Genomic DNA, 26405 nt, shown 5'->3' with positions numbered 1-26405 from the left:
AATATCTAAGGATAAAAAAGTTTAGTGAAAGGTGGTCAATAGATACCTTTTAGTGCCTTTCTTTATACTGCTTTAGTGAAATATCGCTTACAATATCACTGTAAAAAAATCTATATATTTAACTATGGGTAAAAAATATCAAATTAATTAAAAAACTGATTAAAATTACTGCAAAAGATTTAATACTCTTTACAATAAGACAAAAATTTGTTTCACTGTGAGCTATAGGCCCTGCATTCATCAACGTCTAAAGTCAGTTAGCTCAGACTTGAAAACAGCAAATATTAAATCTATCATAGCAATGTTTATAGCTAATTTATAGTTCTGAGCTATGCACATTTCTACAAAGTTTCAATACAATTATGGTTTATTTAGCAAAACTGACAAAAAGAAAATCTAGCTTTTTGAGGTCTCGAGTCTTAAAATTCCCCGGATGAATAAATTAAGACTATTGCGGTTAGTGTACATTCGATGTCGGTGATATTTCCATCTCGCAGTAAAACGAACATATAACCTTTATATATAGTATTTAACCTTTAGCCTGCTGGTGGCAAGTGGTTTTGCCAGTGCAGGCCAAGACCCGTCTGCACATTCGTGCAGGCTTATCTTAGTCTGCACTATTCGCTATCCAGTCAGTAAATTATCAGTGAACATCTCTTTAAATGAAAATTATTTCAATGAGAAGTGGTACTGCCCAAATTGAATGTTGGAACAGTCCAGTTTTGAAATTAAGTTAGGTAAAGGTTAATATGATTCAGCTTCGGATGTATCTGATTGTTTACTGCATATACTGATACATGTACTATTAATTGTATAACCTAACAAACCACATATATGGGTTTGCGGCCAGCATGGATCCAGACCAGTCTGCGCATCCGCGCAGTCTGGTCAGGATCCATGCTGTTCGCTTTCAAAGCCTATTGGAATTAGAGAAACTGTTAGCGAACAGCATGGATCCTGACCAGACTGCGCGGATGCGCAGGCTGGTCTGGATCCATGCTGGTCGCAAACCCACTAGGTTGGTTTTCTCATTGCACGGCTTATATATATTCTTGCTGAAGTTCTTCATTACAAACTAACCAAATGAGTCAATCTCCATATAGAGTTGTCGTTCTTGTATTTCCGATCTCAAAGCATTCACGTAGGAAAACATTCCGAGTAGAAACAAATTACGAGTTATATTTCAGGGTTTCATATTACATTACGGGTAATGACATATTTTCATACGTGCAAAATCTTCTGGCACAACAATCAAGCACAGTAAAATGTTTGACACATAATTCAAGCAAACGTACATGGTAACGTACATGATAAACACAGTATAATCTACTTCTGAAGCACGTAGCATATACACAAAGTTCAGAGTTACAGAACGACACAGTGCAAACGTTGTTTGCCTATCATAACATCAAAATTAAAAAAAAAAATAACAATAAAATTAAATATACAACTTGTTCATATTTTAAACCACCAAATATTCTAACAATGTGCCGGCAAATACTTAAGTCCTCCGCGGAATCACTTCGATCATTTCCACTTAAAGCAAGTTAAATACATCGTTATTTTATGTCCGTTGCATAGTTTTACCTTTAGCATGCTAGCGGCAAATGATTCTGCCTTTGCGATCGGTGCAGACCAAGGTCAGTCTGCCCTGTTCGCTATTCAGTTGGTAAATTTTCATTGAACACCCCTTCCAATAATATATGGCACTGCCTACGTTGAATGATGTACCTTTTTATTTTAGAAATAAATTTAACAGGCTAAACGTTAACATTTAAGAAGCTATAAGCTATTAATTTAATCGTATTCTTTTGCCTTTGATTCAGCTTGGTCAATCACTTCACTGTACTTTTTTACCTCGGCACAATGGCCAAGAAACACGTCATCAATAGCAATATCTGCCTTATCTCCCTTATCGCCTCTTGTCGCTGATATAAAAACCTAAAAAAGAAAACGTTTAAAGTGTAAAGAATATAACAATATAAATTAGTGGAATCCCGAAGGACCAGAAAAAAAGCAGCACAGAGTACGAGCAATGGGACGAGCTTTTTATGGCAGCACGCAGAACTTTAAAGGCTATTGTGGTCAAATGAATTTCAAAGTAAATCAAATCTATAAGACAATCCTTTTCAAACTCCAACCGATGTTACGTCCCTTACTGGTACAGTAGAAACTGCCATGACGTACAAATTGTTTTATTTTTTTATTCTATTTATTTCTTTCAGCCGAGTTATATTTTTTTTTGTCTCAGTAGTTAAATATTATATATTTTCACGGTTTGTAAAATGAGCAAAAAAAAACTAAAAAAATACAAAAAAAATCCAATATTTACTTCTTTTTCTGGTGTTATGACGCGCACCTGCTAATATGTAAACAACGAAATTATTTGACGGCATTTTAAATAACATTATGAGAATTTAAGGAATGGCATCATGGGCATACTGTATTATTATACCTCACTTTTGTCTACAATGATACGATCCCATTACCCGAGAAAGAGATATTTTGACTATCAGAAACATGTTCAACCTTTTTGACTAAGTGAAAGTGATTGTCAGGTCATGTGACCGCGCTGATATTCTAAATATCATGTAATGATTGCCTCCCATGTGCACATATAGTATATAATGACGTCACTATTCAATGTTTACACAGGCGACTAACGCGCAATAGAGGAAACGAATTAAAAACATTTTTTTAACTTTTCATGTTCGTAAATTTGTTCGGTATAACAAAATAAATATCATAATGCAACTTGTGTGACATTGGTATTGTCAACCCTCGAAACAGAATGTCACCACTCGGCTTTCGCATCGGGTAACATTCTGCCCTCGGGTTGACAATATCAATGTCACACACACTGCCACATGATATTTATATAGTATACAGATACATTAAATATTTTCATTATGTTCTTAGAGGTTGTGATATATATGTCAGTTTACCTTTAGGTTATGGCAAGCATTTGATTTACCAGGTGTTGTCAAGCGTTTCGCTATTTTAGGATTACATGGTTGAACTATCATCGCATGATTTGTTAAGAGGCAGGGATGGTTGTTTGACAATATTCATGCGCGAAGGTTGAATCCTCTGTACCGTCTCTAACTGAGCTCTACTGACTCTGTTATTTTCTAGAGTTGGCTAAAGCTGAATTCTAGTGATTGAGTTATTTTTCCTAGCATCGACTTTGGCAGAACATTATTGATAGCATCAGCTTTAACTGAACTCTGTCGACTGAGCAAATTTCCTAGCATTAGCTTTTAAATTATCCGAAGTCTGTTATTAACCAACATTCACTGGACTCTATATGGCCAAAAATAAACATGTAATGGACTCTAACCCAGTGGACCACTGACACGATAACAGCATTGAATCCAATATGGACCTTGCCAAGAATGAAATACTAGATTATAACATTATTTCACTGCTTATATGTATGAAAATATTCGGCTCGAGGGTAACTGTTTAGGCGGTATCAAGGCTCTGTCGAGTTATAACACAAACAGTTATATCTGAGAGTCTATATTCCAATCCGCATCTACTGCCAGCGATACTTATATTTCCTTGCTATTGAGCTCGCTTTTATAACGACGTGGTAAAGTGACCACCTTAGGTGTGAGAGGCCCCGGTTCGATTCCCGGTCAAGCATCAAGTATTTTCAGCCTGTTACATTTATGTACCTTCATGGCCTAAATTGATTACGTACACCACCCCCACCCCCTCCCTCCCACACCACCAATTTTCTTTGTGTCGCTGTTTCTAGGTTACATGTGTAGAGACAAATTTTTAATATTTGAAAGTGCATATTCTGTTAAGGTCTCACGTTTAAAACCAGTCCCTGACAACTGCGTCAGGGGGTCGACCCTTTGACTCAGTGGTTAGAGCACTGAACTTTTACACGTGCGACCCGGTTTCGAATCCCACCACAGGCACTTGGCATTTTTCGTCATAAATTTCTGTTCTTTTCAACTTCTGTTACGCCATTGAGTCATTGGGGGCTCGTCCGGGAAACGGACATGATGTATTGCTTAAAGTGGCACTTTCTATGCCTAAATAGCATTCAAGTGAGAAAAGAGAAAAGAACTTACGTATAGCCTCACGCTGACAACGGTTCAGGAAGTCGACTGTTTCGCTCAGTGGTTAGAGCATTGGCCTTCCACCCGTGCGACCCGGTTTCGAATCCCGCCTCAGGCACTTGGAATTTTTCATTATAAAATTATATCCTCTTTTATTTCCTTTACGGCTATAATTTGTAAGAATTTAGTCTTAAAAATCATTTAAAGTACAGCAACTTACGAAAGCATAATTTGATGTTATATTTGTTTCACCGACCCCTTTGTACCAATTCTGCTCAGTAGTTGACCCAGTCCGTGTCCAGATTTGTTTCCAGTTGATATACACAGATAAGGTGGAAGTTGAATCAAGATCTTCACCGAACATGTAGTAAAAAAACCTAACATCGAAACAAAAGTTTCTTTTCAAGATAACATAATACCAAATTGATTTGAATTAAATACCTATAGATAAAATGTTGTAATGAAAGATGTTCATTTGATACCTTTAAAGGTGGTCAATCACATTTGAGGAACATTTTCTGACATTTTTCAGTATTTATATATTCTGTTAGAGATTTATTTAAGGAACAAAAAGACCCATTACATAAAGTTAGATACCTATTGGAAATGTATGATTTATTACTTCTAAAGAAATTTTGTAATTATCTCCCTTTAATACAAAAGTGTTTAAAAAGTGGATTATTTCTTTTAATTTCAATATAATTTCTAGTTTTACATTTGCATTTGATATATATTGGAATATTACAACTACCTGAAACAAAAGGCAAGTTTTGAAACAAAGTGTAGCTTTGGAATTGATTTATTTTAAATCTATCTGGGTTGTGCAACCAAGATAGAGAAAGGGAGGTAATAATAATTTTATAAACTTACATTTCTAATGAATTTGGCAAAATATGTTCTTGTCAATGCAAATCTTTTACAACTCTAATACAGTAGTGCTTATATTCATAACATTCCTTAGGCAATGTATGTTTATTAAATTTATACTTATGCTAAAATAACGCTATCTTGGTTGGGCAACCAGGATAGGAAAATCATAGTTTAAAAATTCTTCCAGTGAAAATCTGATGTGTATTAAGAACTTGATAAACACAAATAAGTGTAAATTATCAGTTGGTAAAGTTTAAAAAAATCTGAAAGTTGACCAAAATCTGATTGACCACCTTTAACATGCTTCTGTAAAAATTAAAACAAGTGACCAGTATTACAGTGACAATGCAGAAGTCGGCTACTGGTGGCCTTGACCTTTAAACGACACGCATAGATCATATGTTGACACATTGTCTCATCATGGGAAACGTTTGTGCGTAGCACAAAGATAATCCATCAACGCACATAATGTTATGGAGCAGAAACAACGTTTACTCGACCTTCAAAAAAGACCTTCACCTTTGATCTACAAGAATAATACATGCACATGTATAATCTATAGTCCTCTATTCACACACCAAAATCTATAAACCTAGCTTGAATACTTTTTAGAGTAATTGCAGAATCCAGATTTGCGGACGGACGAACGATATTCCTAAAGTCTCATCAGTTTCAATATTTGAACTGTTTGGCATCATACAAATGTAAAAGCAAGATTTATGTTACGGCAGAAACCAGTGATGAATGAGATAGTACATAAATAATGATTAATCACGATGATTATCTAATTATATCCGTTCATTAACATAATGGTGTAAATGTTTGCTGGGGGGGGGGGGGGGGGTACCGAGCGGGGATGGGGTTTGGGTATCTCCATTATGAAAATATATTTATTATATACTTAACAAATCTAACTCAAAAATTAATCAGCATCTAAATAAGAGTTACTGCTGCTGAACGATGTATAGTTCAACACTAGTTTTTGCTTAAAAGAAAATAAGTGTAAAATTATTTCTGACCTCATGTTAAAATATGTATTAATGATTTGCCGATCAACAGCCAAAGCTTTGCCCTTCAGACCGCGGGTAAAAGTTTGGAATATAGTCAGGTATGTCATTTAATTGGACTGAGTGTATATTATTACGCGTCTTTTCATATAAACGGTCGATCCGTAATATAAGCAATTTAGCAGTCTGTACTTCAAAACTAAATTTTACTTGGCACTTTGAAAGTCCTTTGGATACAAGGTAATTGTTTTGAATATTGACCGGTATGTATACTATAAAATGAATCCTTAAAGCAATGGACCTATATTGAATATCGGCAATTTTCGTGTGATTATGTAGTCTCCGAGATGGACTTCGGCAATATCCGCCTCGTTGCTCGTACGTGCTACAGTAGCAGTCGGAAAATGCCGAAGCAGCATCGACAGATTACGTAATCTCACGTAAATTGCCGACTGACCTTATGGATCAATTACGTTAAATAAATCGCTGGTCAATAGTTTCTGCTTCTCACCGGTCTTAAGGTCTAAACTAAATTGCGCTAGGCTAAAGTCAGAACTTTAGGGAAAAATTACTTTGAGTTTTGTTGGTCCTTCGGACCTCGGGCAATACTTTGGAATATTGACCGGCAAGTTATTCAATGAGTATATTTTATTACATGATTCCTCATATGAAAAAACCGGTTGATAGTATATGCATGGAAATAGATTTTCGTTTCGCGTATTTTGTTGGCAAATGAGACACGCTTTTGAGTTCAGATGCGTAGTAATCTAATCACGAAGGCCGAAGTCCTGATTAAATAATTACGACACACCTTAACGAAAAAGCATTTTTTTTTGGCCAACAAACACGCAAAAATAAAATAAATACCCATTCCAACACGTTCGAATTACACCAGGTACACCCTTGTTATCCGGATAATACGAAATGATGTGATAATTTCAAAATGCTACAAACTGGAGGAAATGTCAACTTGGTATGGACATTTTTTTGGTCAGTATTTTCTTATTACTCATTCTGATTGTTTAAAGTATTACAACTGATTGGTTTAGAAGCTGTACCATTTGCACTAAACAATTTGAATATTGGACATATTATTCAGTATGGAGAGCCCCAAACAATGTGTACATTTTGCTTTTGAGAATGAGTTTGGGGATTCAAAGCGTTGTCAACCTCATTTAATGGACTTTCGGTAATGAATATCATTATTTTGTATTATTCAGTTATTATATAAACAATGATTTGAACATGTTCAATTTTTTTTGTTTTGGATCAAACAACCCATATTGACAAATATGTAAGCATATGTAGTAGTCGATGGATACTGACCCAAGTGTTCATAGAAATTTTGAAGATAAAGCCCGAAATGCTATGAGAATAATAGCCAATATAGTAGTTTGTAATTTTGCATATGCTGTTCTAAAGGTGCCGATTGTTGTATATTGAAGAAGTATACCCTTAAAATGTGGTAACTAATGGCTGTAGCATGCCCAAGGTAATGTTTTATACACATGGTTAGTACCAGATGTTCCTAAAATATTTTATCAAAAAGGTAAATGTCTATATCTTTGTAAAATTCTGTTTTAGAACTCAAGTCCGTTGTCAGAAGGTTCTAAAGCTTACATGCCTGTATATTTTCTGCTAGATTTTGGTAAAAAATAAACAAGCCAGAACATGTAAAATTAACACATGAATCTTCATGTGCTGATATTCCAAAGGAGGAGGGGGTACACCCATATTTAGAAATTAAGTATGCTAGGGGTCCGTTAGCATTTTAAGAGTGTGAAAATAATGGCACTTTAACAGGTCAGTTTTGCTGGAATATGTTGAATACTGCTGTGAATTCATAGAAGTACATCCCCTTAATCTCTTAACTGATAATAGTTTGATATTGTACTTAATAATTTAGTACACTTGTTAACTTTTGCACACAAAGTTGTCCCCCATAGCATGTCTACCAAAATTTCATCTGCAATACAAGACTCTATACTAAAATATAAAGAGTTGGTCCCAGTGTATAGGATAAGATCTACGTTCATTAACTTAATATTTGTTCAATATCGCCTTCCCTCTTCTTCTGTAAGTTCAATACTTAAAGTTGGTGTTATGAATTGTAATTGAGATCATTATTTTTTTTGCTTGGTTCCTTGGGCTATAATAACCATGGTATTTTGACTGCTGTTCAAAATCTGTGGTATGTTTTGTGGGGTTGAAAATCCTGGGCATTTTGGAAGACAGTATTTTACCTCTCGTAGATCTTGGTAGGTTGAAGATAACCTTCAGCCAAACTCCAAAAGCCATTTCTAATGGAGCCAAAGATCTGTATAGGTTGACTGCCGGATACTCCCCCCCCCCCCCCCCCCACCAACACTGAAACAAGCGCCAATATATGGCCATATCTTTTCGGCATTCTTTATCTGGTCTTTATCCAAAGTTATCATTCGGATTATCTTTGTAATTGTGAGGCCGTTGTAGAGGGTGACGGTGTATGGGGCGGGGGCACCATAGCGGCTACCCCGGGAAAATTCTTGTTTACTCGTGAGCGGTGGGTTTCATATGCTCTGCTTGTTAGGTTGCTGTCGGAGGACAGCATCGCTCGGCTATTCAACAGCCTTGCCAACTGAATGAATACAAAAGTCGAAAAAGGGGCATAATTTTGTAAAAATGGGGAAAGGGTTATGGAACCTTCACAGTGCTTATCAGCTCATGACTGATACTCATGACTGAGTGTGTGAAGTTTCAATCCTTTCCCCTCAGTGGATACTGAAATACGAGCTTACATACAAAAACTTAAAACCAAAGACTGCTAAGTTGAAAAAGGGCCATAATTTTGAAAATATGCAAAACAGAGTTATGGGACCTGCACAGCACACGTCAAATCATGAAAGTGAACAAGTGTGTGAAGTTTCAATCCATTTTTATTAGTGAGAACTGAGATACCAGCTTACATACAAAACCTTAACCAAGAATTTATAAGTCGAAAAAGAGATATAATTTTGTCCAAAAAAAAGCAAAATAGAGTTATGGAGGAACCTGTGCAGTGTAGGTCAGTTTATCAAAGTGATTAAATGTGTGAAGTTTCAATCCATTCCACAAGTGGTTTCTGAGATACCAGCTTACATACAAAACCTTAACCAAATCGGGACGCGGACCCCGACATTAACGCGGACGCCGACGCGTGATCGAGTCCAGTAGCTCTAGTATTCTTTGAATAGTCGAGCTAAAGATCGTTAACAAGTTCATATCATCATGTTGTTACAAAATCATTCACCAAAACATGTCTACACACACAAAACTGGTCAATGTGTAATGGTATGTAAATAAAAGAAGTCAATGACGGCTATTATCCACTTTCAAGGACAACACATCTAGGGCATTATCCATGGTCATTTTCGGCTATTATCCATTTTTCACACAAGGATCAATATACATGGTTTCGACATAAAATCGGCAAACGTAAACAACTTACTCTAAACTTAAATAGTGAAATGGTAGGGCTGTATATACAGTGAATTACAAGCATAACAAACAATTCTAAATATTTTTTTATGAATTTTCAAACTAAACTTACATGGATTTTGTAAACTATTTAATATATTGTGTATTGTATTCACAAAAATAAAGTAAAATAGTTTGAGTTCCATGGAAACAAATCACCATTAGTTCTTTCTGCAACATCTGTTGGTTAAAATCTCTTATCAAGCCACAGCAACTTACCGAAAAACATGAAATTTTCAGAAGCGTTCATCCGTCATTTTGTAGCATTTTGGAATTATCACAGCATTTCGTATTATCTGGATAACAAGGGTGAGGTAAGGAAACTAATCTAGAATCCTTTTTAGGCGTAAATGGTCGGAGTAAAAGCCATAAGTAGGTCATTTTGCAAAACGCGTTTAAATCGACAAGACAATACACGGTAAAATTCTTCTTTGTATATATATAAAAAATCTTCAAAGTATTAGAACTTCGACCTGTGTAAAGGTCAACACTAAATGCTTGCCTGAAGACACAAATGGAATAAAAAGTTACGAAAGGTGATTTCTGATATCATAATATAAAACCTTAGGACCTCAGTTCTGACCTTTGACCGGCGGGCCGTATAAAAAGTACTATAGTGTTACCACATATTGAAACTTGATGATCATAAAACTTTTCCGCTGTTTTTGAAAACGTCTCGTATATTTTTTATATTAAAACTTCAGAAACTGAAACTACTTCCTTTTTTATCTGTTCTTTATTCATTGATTTGTGCACACTAAAATTACATTTTTCTCAGAAAATATCACTTTGCTTTTCTGTGTCAAAATGAGAAGAATACTGATTAGAAGGCGGGAAAACTTATGAAGGATTTTGGTACGTTAAAACATGATCACTTGATAAAATAAACGTGAAATAATTCAGGTTAATTACATTATACAGACTTGTAATCCCCTTTCTGGAAAAAATAGCACCGGCGACAGAGCGAGTGCGGTTTGTTTTGCTGGAATGTCAGTGGCTTCCATTAACAGGTAAGAGCCTGCAAATAAAAACAAGAAATATCTTGTAATAATGTTTGGCGTATGGAAAAATCAGAAATGAACCGCGCCATGAGAAAACCAACATAGTGGCTTTGCGACTAGCATGGATCCAGACCAGCCAGCACATCCGCGCAGTCTGGTCAGGATCCATGCTGTTCGCTTCAAAGCCTATTGCAATTAAAGAAACCAGTAGCGAACAGCATGGATCCTGACCAGACTGCGCGGATGCGCAGGCTGGTTTGGATCCATGCTGGTCGAAAGCCACTATGTCGGTTTTCCCATGGCACGGTTCAGATGATTTAGCAGGATGTGCAGACTGTAACGTAGCACAACACGAGTCTGAACGTTTTTGATGTTTATTTACACAGTAGAATATTTCGTACATAACTTTCATAATTCATTTTGTAACTTCTTAAGTCTTAACAAATGTCATATCTAAAACCTAACTTAATATCTGCGACACCCATTACTAGGCCTCACCATGTCTCTTTGAGACCCTTCTCCCGAAATATCTAAAACATCGAATATATAGCAATTCTCTAACATCAGTTGACAATTTGACGTATAAAACGTGTGGGTTTGATATAATAAACAATTACATAAATGCATCAACAATATATCAACTTGACAGGATGTACTTGTTACATGTCCGCTAATGTACTTCTGACCTTATTTGACAAGTTAAACAAATAAAATAAGCTTTGATTATTTTACAAGACAGAAAAGATTTGGATATGCATCTATGGTAGAATGTGAAAATGATCTGATGTCATATGCTATGCTGAAATAATTTTGTGTTGGATCAGAATCCCCCATCAATAATTCACTATCACAATATCTCGACCCACATATAATGAGTTGGACTACAGATACAACAAGCCGCCACTCATTCATATGTACTCATGGTCTTCGACAAGCCTTTCTTGCAAGTGAGGTACGCAACGGGGAAAGATATTTCCTTCGACAAGCCTTTCTTGCAAGTGGGGTACGCAACGGGGAAAGATATTTCCTTTCGATTTCACTTGCGATGATAAATTACTAAAGTCTTCAAAATAACAACAAACTTTCAAATACCCTCTATGTATTAGGTGTTTCTGATATTCGATGTTCTTAAAGACTCGGTAATAAATAATCTTTTCAACGTGTCCGATTACTACAGAATATAGGTCGAAATCCATGTTATACAGCTACGCCGAAAAGACGAATATTAAGAGTCAACTGTCTGACTCAAGCTTTCCATTCTACTTTAACCGTCACAAGAAACAGAAAAGGAATGTCAAACTGAATACCTATTTACTATGGAAGCCCTGGAGGGACAATTGATTTCAATACTTCCCACTTCTGACATCTAACTTTTGCACTTCTCACTTCCAACTTCTTGACTTCCAACTTCCAACTTCTAATTTCCGCACTTCTTACTTCTAATTTCCACACTTCTGACTTCCAACTTCCTGAATTTCGACTTCTGATTTCCAGCTTCCAAACTTCTTACTTCCGACTTCTTGACTTCTTACTTCCTTCTTCTAACTTCCGCACTTCTGACTTCTAACTTCAGTACTTCTAACTTCCAACTTCCTGACTTTCGACTTCTGATTTCCAACTTCCACAGTTCTTACAACCGACTTTTTGACTTCTTACTTCCCTCTTCTAACTTCCGCACTTCTGACTTCCGCACTTTTGACTTCTGATTTCCAACTTCCACACGTCTTACTTCTGACTTCTTTACTTCTTACTTCCTTCTTCTAACTTTCGCACTTCTGACTTCTAACTTCCACACTTCTGACTTCTAACTTCCTGACTTCCGACTTCCAACTTCCGCATTGCTGACTTCCAACTTTCCTTCTTTGGAAGTCGGAAGTAAGAAGTGTGAAAGTTGGAAGTCGGAAGTAAGAAGTCAGGAAGTTGGAAGTCAGAAATGCGGAAGTAAGAAGTCAAAAGTTCGAAAGTTAGAAGAAGGAAGTAAGAAGTCAAGAAGTCGAAAGTAAGAAGTGTGGAAATTGGAAATCAGAAGTCGGAAGTCAGGAAGTTGGAAGTCAGAAGTGCGGAAGTTAGAAGTCAGAAGTGTGGAAGTTAGAAGTAGGAAGTAGGAAGTCATGAAGTTGAAAGTGAGAAGTGCAAAAGTTAGAAGTCAGAAGTGGGAAGTACGGAAATCAATTGTCCCTCCAGGGCTTCCTTAATTTACCGCAAATGGCATTCTACATGTAGCTCATAAATAGCTTTCAGACGCATCGATACCAAAATGCAATATCAAAGTTATTTAGCGTATGTAGAAAACAGTTAGTTGAATAACGTATCTTTGAACAAGTATTGAGGTAAATGCACAAAACAAACTAGAACGTACGAAATAACTCCTGATCTCAATCCTATGAAAATGCGGATTGTTTTTACAAAAAAATCCAGTCAGTAGAAACACGGGTTGAGTTTGTCTCACATATTAAGCTTGTTTCATGCAAGAAAATTGAAATTATGTTGACAATATCAAACTTCTTTCATATAAATTCAAAAGAGCTCAAAAGAGTATCTAAGAAACAACGACAAGATCCTCAAATAAAAGTCTATAAAGTTGAAACTGGTTATCTCGAAGGGGTGGATCGTTTTACTTAAAGGTAACCGAAATTTCGACTTAATGTGATATATTGTTCACGTGTTTTCGGGACATGTGCAAAAACACTTAATGAAGTAATAATAGGTAAAACATAGACCAGCTTCTAACTAATATCCTGCACAACAAGAGCTGCCTGTAAGACAGTCAATGCTTGGCTATTCTAATTGTTGTTCAGAAGCAGAAATATTATCCTTAATGTTAATATATCTATAGAATTTCATTCCGGTATCTGCATTAGTTTTGGAGACAGTAACTTGCATGCAAAATTTTGATCAGTCCAAAAAGGGGCATAATTTGGCCAAATTACAAGTCAAAACTTGACCCAGTGAGGTTAATAATTGACCTAGAAAAGGATTCAAAGCTTTATGCAAACCTTTAATCACGATGTGAAGCCGACACCGACGCCGACGCCGACGCCGACGCCAGACTGAGTAGAATAGCTAAAGGCTATTCTTCGAATAGTCAAGCTGAAACAAAAATGGCTTATAAAATATATACTTTTTTCCTTTCCTTAAAATGCTGCAACAAAAACATTACTTGAGAAATGAAGAATCTGATTGTTTAAAGAGTTATTTACCATCACCGGATTGAGTCGTATGATCGGTGTTTGGACCAGTGTTAGGAGTTGGTGTCTGTCCAGAAACCTGCTTCCATTTAGCCACTTGTTGATATATCGTTGGAAAATACCAAGCCTTTGGTCCATCTAAGCAATTAGCCTCCATATCACAGTATCGAAATTCTGTCGCTGAAAGTATACATACGGGTTTATTTCAATGATATAGTTTAGTTTATTGATGTGGTGCAGTGAACATTATTTTAAGATTTTTCCCCTAAATCTGTGCATTTTTTGTGGGTGATGGAGAGAAGACAGCGTATATTACCATTGTCATAAAACTGTATCAGTGTGAGTGAAGAAGAATATGTCACCATAACTGGTATAAATTTTTGTCGGTGAGATGATAAGGCAATATCACCATTTATTGGTACACATTTTATTTATATTTCATTCGATTGATGTGCCCTGGGAGAAAACCAAAGTATCACCAACATTACTGCACACTTTGTAGTGTAGGAAATGAAAAAAAGCAGATTCTGGCTGTGATAGTATTACGATATGAGCCGCGCCATGAGAAAACCAACATAGTGGTTTTGCGACCAGCATGGATCCAGACCAGCCTGCGCATCCGCGCAGTCTGGTCAGGATCCATGCTGTTCGCTAACAGTTTCTCTAATTCCAACAGGCTTTGAAAGCGAACGGCATTGGTTTTCTCATGGCGCGGCTCATATGTAAAACTCTGAGTTCTCCACACAGAATTGCTAGCTATACGTTGAATTGTAAAAGCAACAGATACCTAATTCAGCCAACATTACTGAAAAAGAAATCGGTTGACAGGTTTTTTTGTTATGCCTAACAGGTAGAAGCGAAGTTAATGTGCAAGGTACTGTGCATTGCTGGACGCCTGCTTTCACCCTAACTTTGCCTATAGGCCAATTTATTTTCGGCCCACATTTTCGCGGACCGATGTTTCATTAGAAGCTACCTGCATGAACGAACTACAGAGTCCTATAAACGACACAACTTTTTTCATTTCAAATAAAACACCAATACGTAATCATTGTATGCTTTATTTCTTTAAGATCGTTGTGTCTACGTGTTTCTGCTGAACTTTAGGAACTTTGAGACAGTCTTCAGTCAGCCTGCTAAAAGTACAAAAAATGGATATATGCTACCGATGCGTGAGTAACTTTCACGAAGAAATTGAAATACGAAAGGACTGTCTAGTGTAAAACATGAAATGTGTGTAAAGCGTTAAAAAGTGTACCTACCTTGCACACAGAAGGGCTTTGCACCAGACCAGTCCCCAGTGGACAAACATTCACTATGAGCTGCACCAATAAGTGTCCCTTTACTACATTTAAATGTAACTATGGTGCCGACAGTGTACCTGTACAGTTCTGGCTCGACTTCCACATTTTCAAAATCGGGAGGTGCGCACGAGGATGCTGGTGATGGAACTGAAGTATAATAAAACAAGATATACTTCGCTATGTATACATATACATAATTCACAATTTGAAATAAAATTGTTTTACTATCATCGTGCTGAGCAGGGCAAGTCATTTAATATCAGCTGTTTAAACTGGTTAAAACTGTAATGATGTATTGTATACATACAATAAGGTGAATCGATTATTATATATACCGTATTATGTACAGAGGTTCATCCATGGCCTAGTGGTTAAGGTCGCTGACTTTGAATCACTTGCCCTACACCAATGTAGATTTGAAACTTCGATTGGGTATAAAAATTTTCCTGTTAGGAAGCCATCCAGCTGGCTTGCGGTAGGTCGAATGTTCTTCTCAAGTGCTTTTCGTGCATGCAATAATGCATGAAGGGGCACTTGGGGTCTTCCGCCAACATCAAAATCTGGAAATATCGCCATAAGACCTGTAGTGTCGGTGTGACTCAAAATCCATCCAAAAAGTACAATGTATACATACCTCTGTCACAGTTGTAAAGCCACATAATTCGGGCTATGTCTTTATCGCTCAGCTTCTCCCGCTGCCCAAGTAGAGTTTTGTCAACATCACTGTGTTCGGCATTTGGCACTATTGTATCACGTCTAAATTTACCAAACTGGTTGTACTTGTAATGCAGAAGGGATAAATAATCGTACTTAATCGCTGACTCTACACCAGTTGAGTCTGGTCTCGTGTCAAAATTTGATTCTTCACCTTAAAATTATAAACATTAGTTTCTGATAGAGATCAAATAACGCCATACCCTACCAGAGAGACATTTACATTGTGATTTATTGAAATATATTTTTACCTTGGATTGAGACGACTACGGAAGTCTTCGGAATCAAGACGCCACAGTTATAAATCTCGTTAAGTCTGCTAAATGCAACCTTAATATGTATATGAAAGAGAACAGAAAATGTTTGTAACTGCGAACAATACTGGAAAGCAATGTAGTGACACTGTAGTCGGACGGCGTAACCTAACTATAATACTTATTACGATGAAGAATCGGTTACGTAACTGAAAGGGTATGGTTTCGCTGATGCTATTTCAAGCTGAGTCCAGTCTTAAGAACAGAAAAACACAACAGAAATGATATTTAAGAATAGAAGAATAATGTTACATTGCTTAAGACTGTCAAGTCAAAATTACTTAGTGGTATTTTCTAACGTTTCAAAGTGAATAAACAAGCTTAAGCTGTATCAGTAGACATCGTGCTCGACTATTTCGATGCGTGAAAGTGAAATTCTGGGGAAGCTGTAACTGTCACTGGTATGTTTAATGATTCAAATCTGGAAAATCTTGTAATGACAAAGATATAGTGAAAGTGCACCACAAATGACCTGAAATTCTAAGTAAAAAGGGGGCATGATTCATGAAATATTGGTGCAAGAGTTATGACTTTTTTATCATATTATGTGGGTGATGATGTGGAACAACTAATTTAAGTTTGATACAAATCCATTTAGCACCAAAATTTTAAACTGAAATTATAAGTAAAAAGGGGGATTACTTATGATATACTGATGCCAGAGTGATGACCTTTGTGCAATATGTGGGTGATAATGAGGAATAACTATTTTAAGTTTTAAGCAAATTCATCAAGTTATAACAACGATAAAGAGAAAGTGCATCAAAACTTTAAGCAAGTTGCTGATGAGGAAGAACGCCGACGCCGACGCCGACGCCGACGCCGACGCCGACGCCGACGCCTGGGCGAGTAGGATAGCTCTCCATTCTTCGTATAGTCAAGCTAAAACTTGTCTTGTTCTTAAATGATAACAAAAGTTACATCTAGATCGTATATCATTGCGGCAATTGATCTATGGAATACAAGCCCTTACCCTCTATAAATAGTACTGAATAACAGACCAGTCCAATTTAGAAATTTAACAGGGTAAAGGTTAAATCATTCAACTTGAATTGGGAGTAATACTTAATAGATATAAACTAATAAGTATTTAAGTATAAAATGAAATTTTTGAAGAATTATCTGAAGAAACAAAATGTTCTTTAAGTCCAATTATAACTAGTAAATCCAGATACAAAATGAAGAGTAAAGTTTTACTAATAGACGTACAGACTATTAACTTGAGCCATATCTGTTCAGTGGTTAGAATATACTTATCTAGGTACCTGGGAGGATATTTTCATATTTTATATCAACGTAATTGTCTCTGTCATTCCTGCTATGCTCATGCCAAAACCCGAGCGCGTGGAGAAGCTCGTGCATGATTATCCCTACAATGCCGCACCCTGGGCCAACATTTATAACTTGCCCACCACCTACTTGGCCAACAGAACTGTAGCATCTGAAATTTAAAAAAAAATTGATTAGGGTACGAATCAAGTCTAAAACATTTTTTTTTGTTTACTTTCCTTCCATAGAGTGTAGAATTATTTCACATTTTTAACCATATACGAACGATATTATTAGTGTGTGAGTGTTTTTCCCTCAAAATATGTTATCAACATAGGTCCCTACCAGTATACGCCTGGTTTAGTTACATTAATAGATTCTAATTACATACGGATTTTATAGATACCTTAAAATAAAGAATAATGCGCAAAAGTTCTATACATAATTAAAGTTAAATAACAAGTTTTACCATGAACTATCAATTTTATAACGTGTACTTTGCATGACGTGCACATTGCAAAATACCTAATGCAGCAAATGATGTTACCCTTCAATATTTTTTTCTTTAGGAAGATCATTTGGAAGCAGAGAGCGCAATCGAGCAAACTAAAGCAGATGTTGCTCATTGCAGACCTGGAGCGGTCTTCAGCGCATGTCCGGAAGTGATTATCAATCGGAGCGCACTGCAAAAATACGCAAATTATTGCATGTCCGCACACATTAAGTGTATAATATGTATAATATACTATCTAAAGGTTAAAGTTATGAATAACCTGGTTACAAATATATACATTAAAGATGCTTTTCATTCAAATCGCTAAAAACCGGCACATATTGGAGTCTATAATTGATAATCACTTCCGGACATGCGCAGAAAACCGCTCCAGGTCTACAGTGAGCAACATCGAAAACTGAATTCCTGTAATGTAGCTGTGTCTAGAGATATCACAGTTATGATTGAAATCATGCAAATGTCAACTACAAAGTGCAATGTATTTATAAAAAATATTCATGTCATCATAATTTTAAATTATATTTTACTATTTTCAAACCTATCTAAATTAACACTCAATATTTGGAACAATTTCAAGATTTGATAACGTTTTTGTTTGAATATCATTCGACCTGGTGTTACTCTTTTCAGAAGTCCCCGTATCGGTCTGTAGGACCACATTCGTAACAGATCGCATTTGTAACTGATTTCGTACATATGCGATCGCATTCGTAACAGGTAAAATATGTTACGAATGTGTTTGTCCAACATGGGGGGTTGACATGAGAAGCACATATGTACCATGTTGAGTTTTAATACTGCAAATGCTCAATCAGCTGGTTGTCATGTTTTATCAGATCTAAGTGAACGATTCTTTTGAAATTGTTAAATACATGCAGAAGCACTTACCCCGAATCTGAGCCAGTTATGTTGATGTAGTTCATGTTGCTAGATGTTCTCGGGAAGAACTGAATGCAGTTGCTTGTTTTCTGATGGATGGTATACATGGCACTCGTAACATTCCTTAAGATATCTCTGTTTTTAGCTGAATAATGAAAATGAACAATAAACATCCCGTTTGTGTGTTATCTTTTGGCAAAAAGTGAATTTCCACGAATGCTTATATGACTTATGTTATAGCACTGATCAGCTAGAAATGTGTTTTGGTTATACTGCGTCGTCCAACAAACTGAAATTACGGTAAATTTTAGAAAAGCTATTTAATTCACAAATGCGTTTGACATCCCCCTCCCATTTTCCCACTTCAGAGATCATCGACCGTTCCGAAATAGTGTCAGTTTGTTGTAGTTACCCTGCCCCGTTTTGTATTGATGTTATTTTAACAACACGCTTATTCCAAGACAGTTACATAAAACACTTCTACTATATAATAATTATGACAGACGAGTAATGATTATGGTAGAAAAGAAGGCGCTAAAAAATAATGATGCTGATGATGATGATGTCGATGTAATTTATCATCATCAGTTTTCTCATCCTTATTATTGTGATGATAACTTGCCTCAATTACAAGCTGCCATATTTATTGTGAGACAGAACGAAATAACATAATGGCACAAACCAGCCTCTATATAAGTTAAACGAGTTTTTAGTATTTTTGCCATCGCGGATTGGGACTTACTCTGTCTAACCAGAACTCAGTTACTTTTAATGTATGTAATAACAGTGTCTACATATAAAGAATACCATGTACAAGAAGGGACATTGAAAAATGTGCCAGCCAGAATTTTTTCGTCTTATTTTTTTTCAGCATCCATTTTATGGAAGCCTGATGATCGCAAAATTTACTTACTGATGCTGGGATCGAGGTTAAAAGGAATTTGTCCTGATTTCCATGTATTTGTCCTTATAACGTATGACATTGTTTGAACACCCACATCCTAAAACAAAAATAAAAACTTGCATGAATTAATCAACCTATTAGTAAATACAATAACTGTTTCTAAATATTAAAGATATATATATATATTAATAACGTAATAAATTGTAAACTGATGTTCTGAATTTTATATGTGATAACTAACTCACTCAATTGTCTGAAGTGGGAACTCTCTACATGCGGTTCGACAAAATTCATGAATAATGTAATTTTGGATAAATATGCAAAATATTAAGTCAAATTCGATTAATACCAACTTCAAATGACTCACTTATCATCTGTTTATACATTTATAAAGATGAGGAATAATACAAGCATTATAAACTAGTTGAAAAACAGTTATTTACTGCCTACTTTATGTATAGGATATCGGCCGAGTACGAGGTATCTCTCTGTAGGAAGACCTACGCACAGGCTTCTTGTGAACACCGAGAGCTCGAAGCGCTCGAGGTTTTTTGAGAAGCCTGCGCGCATGTCTTTCCTGTCGATATCCGCCTTACATACTGTCATTCCTTCTCAAAATGTCCAGCGATTACGATTCTAACGAAATTTTTTTTCACAGGCATTAAATCTCAGATGATATAATGAACTAAAAGACAGAAAGATTTTCCTGACACAGAATACATACATGTAAGGAAATTATATTAATTTTATAAATTTATGCTTATTTGCAGAAGTTATTGCGTGATACTTGTTCTCGTACTTTAGTTTATATAGATGTAGGAAGTGGTAATAGTGCAAATGTTAGACCGGGAAGGGATGTTACCCCATTAAATATTACCTGAAATGTTTATGCAGGATAATAATCGCCTAATAAAACAGAACTTCGATATCGGTCCTCAGAAAAGGAAAAATTACTTTCATTTTTGTAGAGCACATAATATGGACATTTTTGTGATAAAACACCAAACGACATTGCCAAAACAGTTTAAAAACCTTTTACTTTAAGCGTTCATGAAGAAACTTGATATAATTTGACAAAGGTCACACAAATCTCGTCCTCGTCAAATTTGACGTTTATTTATAAAAATAAAATGAAAGTATGGTGTACAATTAGAACCATATATTGTAATCGTATCGACAACGGCCACGCGTCTGTTCCAGGAAGGCATTCCAAGGCAGTTTATTATGGGACAAACTGGGCACAGTTTCCTTACCAGATGCTCGTCATTTATGGCTGGATTTTAAAGTCCATCACATTGATCTGACGTGTTGGGGGTAAGACCCAGGCACATAGTTCAAAGATCAATATCACACGTGTAGGTCAAAGGTAATGATGTCTCAAAAATGTATGCACATAGTGTGTTGAAGATCTAATTGTCTAATTGAAAGAACAGCGTTTTTATTCTCTTTTCGTAAAAGCTTTTCTACATGTTCAGGCAGAAGGTTGTAGAAAGTTTGTTCGGTACCGTAAGAGACTGAGTGCCCCCCTACTTTGAAAGAAATGAAGTTTTAAAGAAACTGGCTCATATATCCCCTAAGTATAAAAGACCGTACTAAGTGTAACTAGAAAACTATGTAAATGGTTGACTTGATGCTTTAAACATTTTAAAGAAGTAAGTGAGAGAGTAAGCACTGACAGCGTAATACTATCATAAATGCAGCTGACATCTTTTCTGGATCCATGCTGGTCGCAAAGCCACTATGTTGGTTTTCTCATGGCACGGCTCATCTTATTTCAGTGATTAAATTGCATGCCTTGTACCTAGATTAATTTTCATACATATCCCAGCTATATTAATTTTAATTTTCAGCTTGCTTCGTTAAAAAATCTTTATGAGAAGCCTCGTATTGAATGCCATTCATTTTTATTTACATCGACATATGTTTTTAGAACAAGATAATACATATTATACATTAATTTCTTTCATAACAATCAAAAAGATATACCACACTTACGTTCTCTTCTTTAACTATATCTCCTTCAACGATAGTCGGCGTGCCTGAAAGAACAAGTAGAAATGCAATAATGCTAGTGGTTTTACCTGAAACGTCTGCTAAATTAAAACATTGGTCAGTTTCAAAAGAAAACAGTTTTTCGCTGACTTGGCATACATACACTAAATGGGAAAATGGCGCGAAATAAAGGTAGTCGCATAATGGCGGATTCAATTAGTCCTCAGATTGTTTCTCTATAGAGCTATTTCCTTAGTTTCTTTGCATTTTTTTTTTCTGAAATCACATGACAGATATCTATGCTTGAGATGTAGGTAGCATTTTCATAATGAAATAATAAAATGACAGCATTTTTCATGGAAACTTAAATCATTTGGCTCTCATATTTTAACTGTATACAGTTTGACTGAAAATATTTTTCTTGCATCGAACACTTTTCTTTTGATTTCTATTCAGAACTGGCAATATTCTTCGAGAAAGTGTAAGTTATAGGCATTTCAAATGGGTCCTGGTGTATGCTGCAGCCATTGGAAATAGGTCGATTTTATATGGAATAAAGAGTTTCAAGTTTTATTTTCATTAAACCAGAAGGTCATAGACCTATGTGGTACATATACATCATATATACATGGCAACAATGAACATTTAATCATAACACAATAAACAAATATAATATAATATAACAATCTCCACATCTCCAACAATGTTTCAAACTGACATATCAACGAGATTAAGCAATGCATCTGGAATATGATTAAAAAGGCTATCTAAAAGTATCTAGTATACTGGATTGTGATATATATATATATATATATATATATATATATATATATATATATATATATATATATATATATATATATATATGATAAAATGAGATGATTAAAAACGAAAACGAAATGTCAAGATAATTCCTCATTTAATACATTACACTATTGATAAACTGTGAATGGATACATATGTCTAAACCTACATTTGTATTCCACGGGTGACCGTTCTTGTAAGCAAGAAAGCGAAAAGACCTTTTACAAGATTCGGCCTGTGCAATCTTCACCGAAATTGGCAAAACCATTGTACTAACATATTTGTAAATAATTTGATTCAAATAATGATGAAAAATAAAGAAGAACAGCTATTTAGTGTGTTGTAACCAAATTAGCTGACACGTATATATTGGTTGAGCAAACTTGTGATTTTTAGCAGGCAACGACGTGTGATTGTATAACACAAAATAGATAAAAGGTCACATCTGTCAGATTCTATATCACTGCATACACATTGCAAACACATGTGTAGAGTTAAAATGTTTGCTGGAACAGCGCTGTCACTTCCCCCTTTGCAGTGTTAGAATTTGAAAGTTCAGTTTCAAGTATATGTTATACTTAATCTTCTTTTTAAATGAATTATTTCATTGTTTTTGATATTAATCCGAAACAAAATGTGTTGTCGGCGTCCATGAAACAACATTTGAGCCGCGCCATAAGAAAACCAACATAGTGGGTTTGCGACCAGCATGGATCCAGACCAGTCAGGATCCATGCTGTTCGCTAACAGTTTCTCTAATTCCAATAGGCTTTGAAAGCGAACAGCATGGAGCCTGACCAGACTGCGCGGATGCGCAGGCTGGTCTGGATCCATGCTGGTCGCAAAGCCACTATGTTGGTTTTCTCATGGCACGGCTCATTCAGTGCTGTCCTTTATTTTTGCAACGATATTACGAAAACGTTAATAATTACCGCCCTTCAATGGAGTTGATTTCTTATACATTAAAATGAATTTGTTTGCCATAATTAACATAATTACTTCCCCTCCAACCCTCTCGCCTTCCCCCACACCCCATATCAGATTCAAAAACAATATAAAAATACAAGTTCACTAATGCTGTGTTAATCAGTGATTCGCGAATTACCTTGAGTTTTGTGCTTGCCGTATCGAACACAATATTACATTAAAAACCTCTATTTGACGAATCGTCTAGTTAAATATCTTAAAATCAAAGTTTAGTTATCTTACCTGCTCAGTGGCGAAAGATAAACTGCTACAGCAAAAGTTGTACAACATATTCTACATCAATATTAAGTTAACCCTCATCATGCTGGACTTGATTGATGTTGCCTTTGCGACAAATGCAGATCAAGATCAGCCTCCACATCCGTACAGTCTGATCATGATCTGCACTGGTCGCAATTTAGTCAGTATCTTGATGGTATGCACCCTTTATAACAGTTAATGGCACTGTCCAAATTTGAAGATGGACAAGTTTATTATAGAAATTTAGCAAGGTAATAATTAAAGTTGAACATTCGTAGGCCAAATGAAACGCACGTAGAAAGAAACATCGTGTTTATCCATTATAGTGCATATCTATTAAAAAATACCAAACTGAGAAAAATAATGATTTTATTAATTTCATCAGAATTTAATTTGTTTGCAAAATTCTACGTATATTTGAAATGGGGTTATCTTTGAAAATAAAGTAGTCGTTCTAGTGGATTTCTGATAATAAGTGTTGTCATTAAGCAAATAAGGTTTATATATGTACACCACATCGCAGCGAATGACCAGACGCTACTATCACTCTTGCTCCACTTAAATTCATTACAGCATCACCATTTGTGCTTGTTTACGCACTTTTCTTACACATTTTATTGATATAATGTTACGAATAATTGCATGGATAATCTGATTAAACAGCACCAACAATATATATATATATATATATATATATATATATATATATATATATATATATATATATATAAGTTTGAAAAATATTACTAATTCTTAGTAAGAAATTAATTAGAGGTAGTATATTTCTTATTAAAGGACACAATTATCACCAGACTCCACCTTAAGTCGAATGTACAAGCATATGTGTGTTTATATTGAAACAGATTTTATTTTTTGTACGTAAGTATCATAATAATTAGTGAAATGGTATAATGAAAAACTTACCTTTTGCGTAATTTGACATAAAAATAATAATTAACAAGAAACAAATAACGCCAGTTTGCCTTGCGCAGAATTCCATTTCTGATAATAGCCTTTACTGTTTGTAAATATATTTCACTTTTCACATGATGTCTTCTTTGGCACAAGGTTTAGTCGCATATTAAAATTTCCGACTTTTTGTTTTTTAAACTTTCAGTTCGTAAATCTTTATTTTATATCTACTCAGGCACAAACGTTTGAAAACGGGATTTGATTCTATAAATTATTTAAATCATTTATTTTGTAGTTGTTGCATATGCAAAACTATAACGATTATTTTAGAGAAATCGGTTGAAACCCTAATTTATATATATACGCATAAAGATTTACCTTAAGTTAACAGATTACGTAGCCAAACAAAAGCAAATACGACGTTGTCAATCAGAATAGACGAGTATAAGTGTCTTTCAAATTATACCACCCGCCTTTTCTTTTCAAACGCCCAGATCATTCATAGGGGCAACGCATTTAGATACCTTCGCCACTAATTAGTAGCTGAATCAATCACCCGCCTCCCGTAGGCCTCTGGTGTGAGATTTCACAACTACAATGTTTGTCTGCCCGTCTTAAGAGTTTCTTTTTCCCTCGGACATCTTTATCTCTATTTATTTTTCTCAAAGGATATCAAAATACCAAGACGTCTTGTATTACGGTATACAAAGAAGTAGACGCAATATTTTGTTAAATCTAGTCTTTGATATGTCTTCTAACGAAATTATGAAAATAGTTAAGTAAAGTAATAAGCATACGAGTATTAAGATTCCGCGAGGCCAAATTACATAAGGGCGTTTATAATTTGATATTTTGCTAGTTATAGAACGTTGAAATAAATAGCTATAGTCTGAAGCAAAACCATAATCATCATCAAAGTTAAGTAGAACTTATATTGCGCGATACCAAAGACTTAGGGATGTCTTTAGGGTGTATGTGTGTGTTCGGGTTTATCTTTTTGTCTTATACCACTTCGATAGCCTAGTGGTAGAGCGTTCGCCTCGAGTGTGGGAGGTCATGGGTTCAATCTCCGTCCGCGTCATACCAAAGACATGAAAATGGTACCAGTAGCTCCCTTGCTTGGCGCTCAACATTAAAAGGGAAACTGGCCTCTTCTCTTATACCCTCGTGGCGATTAATATAAGTTGTAGAACTTGTTTCACAATCGACCTAAGATAAATTAGTGTAGACTATATTTTTCCAACGATTTTGCAGTCAAAAAAGACTGCATTTACTTGTGGGAGCGCAATGCCCAATTTTATAGTGCTGCCTCACTGAAATATCACGCCGTAGACGTGTGGCATGATATCCGACCCAGTCCAATTATACTAACGCCGGATAGACCAGTCCAAGTGCGACAAGCGAGGAAGCTACCAGTGCCATTTTTCACGTTTTAGTATGACGCGGCAAATGAGTGAACCTACGACCTCCTGCACTCAAAGCGGGCACTCTACCACTAGGCTACCGAGAATGTAACGAAGATGTAAAATAAAAAGCCAAACTTTAGCTTCAAAAATTTGAAAATATGCAAAGTCATTTAGACTACGTGAGACTTTTAAAAATGTGACACTTTGTGACAGAATTTATGAATAAGTGTGAAATGCTTGTTCGTACCCAGAGTACGTGTACGTTGACAGCAACTTGACCTTATCACCGTTAAACCAAATGAACAGCGACGTTTAAAATGTGCTGACTGTCTCTCTTTCTGTCATTTATAAGTTTGGTGTACTGTTTCAAGATCAGTTTGTGTATTTTATGTGATATTTTATAATAAGTTATTTAGTTTACAAGTGATGTGTTCATTTGTAAATTGTTTTGTGCATGTGAGTATGTTGTTCTGAACATTAACAAAGTTGTTTTGCAGTCACTATATGTCTCGTGTCAGTTGTCATGATT

At 35.6% G+C, this 26405-nt stretch overlaps 1 protein-coding gene across 1 annotated transcript; it reads right to left on the bottom strand.

Moving 5' to 3' along the window:
* Positions 1-1012: 1012 nt before the first annotated feature.
* Positions 1013-24775, bottom strand: LOC128548458 (uncharacterized). Its single transcript, XM_053523314.1, has 11 exons — positions 24483-24775; positions 21531-21574; positions 19545-19632; positions 18641-18776; positions 17235-17410; positions 15576-15809; positions 14900-15088; positions 13650-13817; positions 10361-10466; positions 4297-4453; positions 1013-1941 (listed from the first exon to the last, which is right to left on the bottom strand). Exons 1-11 carry the CDS (start codon positions 24556-24558, stop codon positions 1798-1800), a joined length of 1518 nt encoding a protein of 505 aa, XP_053379289.1. The 5' UTR covers positions 24559-24775; the 3' UTR covers positions 1013-1797.
* Positions 24776-26405: the final 1630 nt, after the last annotated feature.

This window comes from Mercenaria mercenaria, chromosome 2 (genome assembly GCF_021730395.1).
Source record: "Mercenaria mercenaria strain notata chromosome 2, MADL_Memer_1, whole genome shotgun sequence".
NCBI classification, from domain to species: Eukaryota; Metazoa; Mollusca; class Bivalvia; order Venerida; family Veneridae; genus Mercenaria; species Mercenaria mercenaria.
Note: the sequence above shows the minus strand (reverse complement) of the source record. Positions and strands in the feature narration are given on the sequence as shown.

Coding starts and splice junctions, on each gene's coding strand:
- LOC128548458 (XM_053523314.1), bottom strand. CDS start 24,558: ATGGAATTCTGCGCAAGGCAAACTGGCGTTATTTGTTTCTTGTTAATT. Junction 15,810..17,234: donor ATATGAAAATATCCTCCCAG/GTACCTAGATAA, acceptor TATAATTTTAAG/GTGAAGAATCAAATTTTGAC. Junction 13,818..14,899: donor AAAGCCCTTCTGTGTGCAAG/GTAGGTACACTT, acceptor GTATACTTTCAG/CGACAGAATTTCGATACTGT.